At 34.6% G+C, this 7,291-nt stretch overlaps 1 protein-coding gene across 6 annotated transcripts; it reads left to right on the forward strand.

Annotated features, from left to right (window-relative positions):
- The first annotated feature begins 218 nt into the window (after positions 1–218).
- On the forward strand, positions 219–6,282 carry LOC107422816 (uncharacterized). Of its 6 annotated transcripts, none has more exons than XR_007242050.2 (6): positions 219–616; positions 774–990; positions 2,010–3,882; positions 4,268–4,509; positions 5,039–5,427; positions 6,065–6,282. XR_007242050.2 is itself a non-coding variant. In XM_060815645.1 (4 exons), exons 3-4 carry the CDS (start codon positions 2,128–2,130, stop codon positions 4,436–4,438), a joined length of 1,926 nt encoding a protein of 641 aa, XP_060671628.1. In that variant the 5' UTR covers positions 219–616; positions 774–990; positions 2,010–2,127; the 3' UTR covers positions 4,439–4,727. The 6 variants fall into 6 exon arrangements, 2 of the variants coding, with proteins under 2 accessions (XP_060671628.1, XP_024931409.3); XR_007242051.2 differs by having other exon boundaries at positions 5,932–6,071; XR_007242053.2 differs by lacking the exon at positions 5,039–5,427.
- Positions 6,283–7,291: the final 1,009 nt, after the last annotated feature.

A 7,291-nucleotide genomic window follows, 5' to 3' on the forward strand; every position in this document is an offset into this window, starting at 1 on the left:
ATTTATAATCAGCAAGTGAAGAAAAGCATAAAGAATCAATTTTTTTAATTTTTTTTATGTGGGTTTTCTTCTATCTTGTTTAAGTGGACCCCATATCTAAGTTTGGACTTAGTGGCGTCACGTTCCTATCATGCTCAACAGCTCACTTTCTTTCTCTCCTTTCTTCGAAAGAGTGTTAAATTTGATCAGAGCAAGTGATTATTATTTTTTTTTTGGTTGCATAGATTGGGATTGCATTAGAGCTTCGTTAGTGGCCCAGAAAATGCAAGAAAATAAGAACTGGGTCCTACTCACGGGGCTTGACGAATAACTGGGTTTATTTTATTTTGTTTTAATATTATTATTTTTTTCCTACACGTAATTCATTTTCCTAGCTTTGGGGGTTCAATAACTAGACAAATTTTCAACCAGGAAAAACGTGGCTTACGAACCCATTTGGCCATTTCCACTCCTTTTGCTTGGCGTAGTTCAGTTATAGTTTCTTTTCTCTCTCTAGAGTGGTGTCTCTGAAACAGTTACGAACCTTTCTTGAATATACAAAAAGAAAAAAAAGGAAATAATATTATACAAGTAAGAGGAAAAGGGAAAGCTGAGGTTTTTGGAACCTTGTATTAAGGTATGATGAGTAGGGGTGATGGCAAATTGTTTATCGTTCTCTTTTATTTTTTCTTATGTCCCTTAGCTTAGTTGGGTATCTTCACCTTTTCTTTTCCTTCCTTTTCTGTCTTCTCATTCCACTGACCTTTCAGTATTCTTTTCGTATATTCTTTCAGGTTTTAGAGGGGGATAAGAACAACAAAGCTCAAAATTTAAGGAGTAAAAAATAGTGTTGGCCACTTTGGTTTTTGTATTGGGAATCAGCTGCTTCTGCTTCTCTCTTCAGCTTGCTTCTGGGTGTTTGTGTATTTTTTTTTTTTTTTGTTCTGCATTTGGTCTTGTTTGGTTTATTGCTCTTCTTGGATCTAATTCTTCAGGCAAGAAGGAAAAAAGGTGTTGTTTTTTTTTTTTTTATTATTCTTCTTCTTTTCATATTTGCTACCTTTTTCTAAGTGTTTGTTTATTATTTAATATTATTATTATAAGAGTACCTTGTGGCTTTGATTTGTTCTCTCTTTTTTTTTTTTTTAATTTTTTTAAATTTTTTTTAATAATAAAAAAGATTGCATTTTTTTTTTTTCTGGGTTTCATTTTTTAAGTGGAGGTAAGATGTGGAAAGATTGATTTTTTTTTTTTTCCTTCTTCTTTTTGGTTGGGAAAGATGGAATTTTTTCGGTGTACTGATCTTGGGAAAATTGTTTTTCCATAAAACAGTTAGAAAGAAGGTGAAAATGAGTTGGTTTTCTACCTGCCTTGACTTGTTTTTGAGTTGAGTATAGATGGAACTATTTGTCAACTTTATGATTTCTTAGCCCCATCATTCACTCGAGTAATTTCTGCAAGTGTTTTCTGTGAGTTTCTGTTGTTCATAAAGAAATTGGTTTATTTATATTTATTTGTTTGTTTATTTACTTCTGGTGCGGATTGCTTGATTCACTTTCGCTCTCTGCATATGCAACATTAGATATCAGTTTCTATGTTTGCACATATTTCCAACAAATGTTTGTATGAAATTATGTCTTTCCTGTTTACCGTTCTCTCTTTCGGTATCTTTCTGGTTTTGCAATTAAGTAGTTTAATTTCTCACAGTTTCTAATCTTTTGTACGGATTTTTTACCGTTTCTCCTTGTCCTGTTGCAACAGAGGTACTAAAGTCTTTTCTATATAAAGTTTTTTACCATTACTTATAGTTCCTTGGTAAAAAGCATCTTTTTCATATTTTGGAAATACCATCTCCATCTTGATATGTGACTACCTCTCTTGATTTCTATGCTTTTCTTCAAAGATTCTGGGTGATAAGAATTCCATGAAATTCTGATTTGACAGATATAGGTTTCTTCCAGTTCACATCTTCTTAATTTTGCATTTTCTTATGGCTTATGCTTACTGCGTACTCTATGCTGCTTTTCCAGGTTTTAGTAGGATATGACTTGGACAGAAAGAGATCATACAATGCGAACCACTATCAAACATATAAAATATATTTGGATGTTTGCCATTGATGCTTGTTAGTTAAGTTGACGCAAAAAGATGGATAATGAATATGTAGATGCGGAGAAGGATGAACAAGCTAACGGGGATTCATTACACAGTATGAAGAAGGACAGAGAATTATCAAAAGAGAGTAATTTGAAAGTTACTGGATCAAAATCAAAAAGGTTAGTCAAGCGAGCAAATCTACAGCACGCCTTAATTGTAAATGTTAAGCATTTCCAAACTGGTAGAAGTTGCACCAAGAATTCTTTCTTCAAAATTATTAGTAATTTAGATAGTAGAATTCCAAAGCGTATGGTTAGTTTAGATGAAAAATATCTTCGTCGTTGCTTGGAATTGATTCATTTCAGTGCAACAAAAACAGCTCGGTGCAACGTATCTGTGAACTTGAGCTCTGCAAAGATGGGCTTTATGTCTGACAGCATGAGTCCTAAAATTGTAAGTGGAGTTGCATTTGATTCAGCTAGGTTTGTCTTCAAATGTCCATCTGCTGCTGGGACTGGAGTTGAAGTCATAACACCTGCAGGACAGTGGATTTTAGGTTCAATCATGGGGAGCAAGAGTATGATAAACATCCTGAAAAGCCCTATTTTTAACCAATTAGGTGCCTTAGATAGCAATACAAACTTTGGAAGTATAGATTCAAATTATGTCAACGACTCAATATGCTATGATATTATGGGTTCTCCTAGTGGATTAAGTCTCTCTTCTCCACTGAAGCTAGATAATGGTACACCAGCCATGGGAAAGCATAAATATGGACCTGGAAACAGAACCGGAGCTCCACTGAAAAGGCTTATTTCTATGTCTAGCACAAACTCTGCATGTTCTGAGCAATCTTCTTCTTCAGCTTCTGCCACTGTTACTCAAGGGATGCTCCAATGCACATGGAAGGGGGGCAATCCTCATTTTGTTTTCTTTACAGATGATCAGAGGGAAGTCTATGTAGCCAACCTGTGGAAGTTTGAGTCAAAGGATGAAAAGGTTCTGGACTATATGTATTTGTTCCATTCAGGGAAGGGTTGTCAAAAAGACCATGAAATTCGTGACAGTGATTCACAGCTTGTTGGTAAGATGAGGGTGTCAAATTCTTTTTCTCTCTGCCCAAACAATTCCAAAATCATGGAGACTGAATTTGTTTTGTTTGGTGGTAATGAAAGTTGTGCATTAGAGATGAATACTTCTTCTAGTCATAATATCAGGAAGAGCAAGGGGTTATCAAAGAAGGTTGTGGAAGTGTTCAGGACAGGTCACTCGTCTAAACAGAAAACTACCTCCAAATTAACTGGATCAAGTGCCTCACTAGGTTATTGTATTATCGAGTCAAGCCTAAATACAGGTGACAAACTTAGTGCAGTAGGTGGCCCCACTTTGTCAGATGATCATCCTCCTCCAAATTTTGAATTAGCTGCCATTGTTGTAAAAGAGCATCTCCCTGAAACTCGAAAAGAGGAAGTTGGAGGTTGGGGCTTGAAATTTCTTAAGAAAGTTGGGGTCAAACACGTTGTCAAGTCTAAGGAAGCCTCAGTTCCTTCAGAATGTTGTCAAAATATTACTGATTGCTCTACAAGTATGGACGTTCTAATCCCAGCAGGTCTTCATGGTGGGCCAAGAACCAGAAATGGTGGCCCTTCAAGTATCATTGAAAGATGGAGATCTGGTGGACACTGTGAGTGTGGTGGTTGGGACATGGGTTGCCCTCTCACTGTACTTAAGCCTAGACCAAAGAAAGAAGTTTTGCCCCAAACAAAAATTCAGGGGGAATGCAAGTCGTTTGATTTAGTTATACAGGTTGGTATCTCCATGCATGTATACATTTTAAATTGTTATGTCTCAATTAAAAATATGGTTAAGATAAATCAATCTAGAAACATTACTTATGCAATGTACTTTTGAAATGAGTCCATTTTTTTGTTTTTCCTTTTCTGTGACTGAGAAAGATGGATGGGGTACTTTTTATGAGTGGTCTGTCCTGTTTTTATCTGTTTGTTAGAATGTATAATTCTTTGAAATTCTCATGATAGATGTTTTAGTTGTAGAAAATATCAGGGTTAATTTGTCCTTTTCTCATATCTATTGGTGTTCTATAAGAGTTTTCATTTTTGTTTTAACTTTAGAGCAGCTGAGGCTGAACTTCAATATGCATGAGATGATATTTCCTATTTCGAAATTTCAGGGTTCAGAACATGGTGGTCCCACGTTGAGGATTGTGAATGTGCATGATGATTTGTATTATATTCACTTTCAACCAACTCTGTCAATTCTGCAGTCTTTCTCGATTGCAGTAGCTATGATCCACACAAAGAGCCCCACTCTCCGGCCCAAAAATGTACATGAGTTGAAGTAGGAAGATACAAGTTTGAAGATAATATGGTAGTTGTAACTCTTATTGTACTACACCAGCAAGTCACAATATAGGTATTTACACTTTAGTTGAGATGATTTCTGCTTTGTTTTATGGTTTTCAGTTACCTGTTTCAGACAGTTTTCTTGTTTTAGATTAGTTGGTACTGATTGGGTCGTTTATCCTTGGTTCTAGATGAAATCCTGTATTTTCTCCTTTTCATTGAATGTAAAAGCTTCTGGGATTGTTAAATTATACCAAATCAAATTGATGAGAATTATCAATTATAATACATTGTGACTGGATTGCCATAATTTTTTTGTATCAATCACGGCTGCAATTTGAGATGAAGAAATATTGATGTCAACTCTGTTTAATTTCTTTCTTCTTTTTGTTTCGAGAATAGAGGGTTGAAGGGAAGGAAGAGGTGGAGGTAAAACAAATGTATATTTATAGAATATATTGGCAAATGTTGCTGTGACAGTTTAGAATGAGTTGTGTGACAGTTTATATATAAAGCATTGAATGACATAATTTAGAAGGGACAGATTCTTCTTTGTAAGCAAATTGATATTGGTAACTCATAGTTTGTATTGACCACAGCTTGATCCCTTTGATAATGTTTGTTGTACACTGGCACTGGATGGATGCCCAAGTCACTGACTTAAAAACTATATATGGAGATAAGAGACAGAGAAACAGGTTCTCATTCATTCCATTGATGTAATGCTGACTTCTGAAACAATATTGGACTTAATATTCTTTCCTACAGTTTTTCTCTTTAAATAAGAGCGTGTTATACATAAAAAAGCCATGAAAAATGGAGGACCTCTTTGTATTTAGCTGGATTGAAGCAGAATTAGACGGGTGTCTGAGGTCTTCTCAGGCTTTTCGCTCGGCTAACATATGTTTTCCTGCCAGAAAGTAGATTTTGCATGCTTGCTTCAGTCTCCACTAGTTTATTCGTGTCTGATATATGCATGAAACACAAAGTAAGTTTCCCTTACTCTTCCTGCTTTATTTCTCTTTCTCGTTTACATGGAGTTCTGCTTTTTTTTGCCTGTCTTCTTTGAGCTGTGTCTTAATGTTACTCTGTTTTTGTGTAAGCCTTCTTTACTGCACCTGATTTTTTTATGGTCGAAACTCGTGGAAGGATTTTCTAATTGGTATTAGTCCATAGCAATGTAGCTGAAATATGTTTTAGTTTGGACCTGAAATAAACTTCAATATGGATATGCTCAAGTTTTACCTTGTAGTCAATTTCGGATGTTAACCTTGTTATATTCTTTTTCTTCTGGTTACATGTAAGACCTTTTTGTGTTGGTTTTGACATCCCTTTGTGTGAGGGTTAATGATAAAATGATCCAGTGATAGGCAAAATAGGAACATGCTGCTCTGAGAAAAAAAAAAAAAAAAAAAAGGATAGAAAAGGCTTACTCTTCCTATAATTCAAAACATATGTTATACTTTATAATTCTAAACATTCTATCTTGAAGGTTTTATCTTCAATTTCTGTTGGTCTGAGGAGCATTCTTGGTGATCTTCAAATCTTATTTCAATCATGTTGAAGCATCATTCCTCTGCTGATTCATAGTGAACTGAGAACACAATCTCAAATTTTTGCTGCAGATGCTGAAGCAGAGATTGAACAAGCCGATCAACTTACATAGGCTTTTGCTAGGTTGTATATGATGATATTGTTTTCGATTTTGTGCAAGACAATGGCTGTATTGAAAAGATATTTTCAATTCAATATGTTTCATTTTAGTTCATGAAAACACTGCTCAAGTTTTGTTGTACAATATGGTCTGAAAGACTGCAAATGAAAAGAACTTGTGATTATAATCTGTACCATTGTTTCTGTTGACTTGAATCTACCATTTATCTGTTCCTAACTTTGGTTGCCTACGCTTTAACCATTATTCATCCCAACATGGTCATGCTGATTGAAACATGCTACCGAGCTTTTGCTTATAATTACAATTAGCATAAGCACTGATTGGAGAAAACTATGATTGCATCTGGATGTAGTAAATGGCTTTGAGGAAAATGATAATGGTGGATACAACAAAAATATATTATAAGACAGTAACTGGATATATGGTAAGCAGATGGGAAAAGGGAAACTTTATGGGGATGGGGGCAAAAAAAATAAAAGGGAGGTACTATAAGTAACTTTTATGAAATCTTTTCACATTGCTCTTTGAATTTCAAAGAGAGAAGTTACTGCAACATAAAAGAAGTCTCATTTTCAGTAATTTTGAATGCTTGGATTTGACTTTAAAAGCCAAATGATGTTTCAACATCTTGAAAGAATAGCAAATTTTGGTTTAGAATAGACACTTAGCAAATTTTGGTTGAGAATAGACACTACCATTTTCTTCTACTTCTCAACCAACCCAACCAACCAACTTAATTCTAAGATTTTTCTAGCCTTGGATACTTTTGCCTTTTTTCTTCCACATGCAGAATATACTGATGCCAACTTATGTCAGGATATATTGGTCCTTATCCAGGGTTTGCAAGTTGCACTGATTCCTTTTTTTTTTTTTTTTTTTTTTGGTCATCATGAAGGGTGTTTCAAATGATTAAAAACAGATTGCATCAAATATGTTGGACCAGAGTATCTCTGTGATTAAAATGTAAGAGAGGAACTAAAAATTTGTTAGGGGACCAAATCATGAACAACATTTTTCAGTAGGTCCAATCTTTGGTGTGACGTGTGCCATCAGGAACTTCTCATACAAAACTCATTTTCTATGCATATTTAGTTTATATATATATATATAATATTTATTTATTTAAAAGTCTAAATTTATATGTTTCAAAAAGCATGGAATGAATTAGTAAGTAAGT

The sequence above is a fragment of the Ziziphus jujuba genome, chromosome 3 (assembly GCF_031755915.1).
Source record: "Ziziphus jujuba cultivar Dongzao chromosome 3, ASM3175591v1".
Taxonomy (NCBI): Eukaryota; Viridiplantae; Streptophyta; class Magnoliopsida; order Rosales; family Rhamnaceae; genus Ziziphus; species Ziziphus jujuba.

What these genes read in the sequence shown, in the direction of transcription:
- LOC107422816 (XM_060815645.1), top strand. Translation starts at nt 2,128, where the DNA reads ATGGATAATGAATATGTAGATGCGGAGAAGGATGAACAAGCTAACGGG. An exon ending in CGTTTGATTTAGTTATACAG is followed by an intron (nt 3,883 to 4,267) that starts GTTGGTATCTCC and finishes TCGAAATTTCAG; the next exon opens with GGTTCAGAACATGGTGGTCC.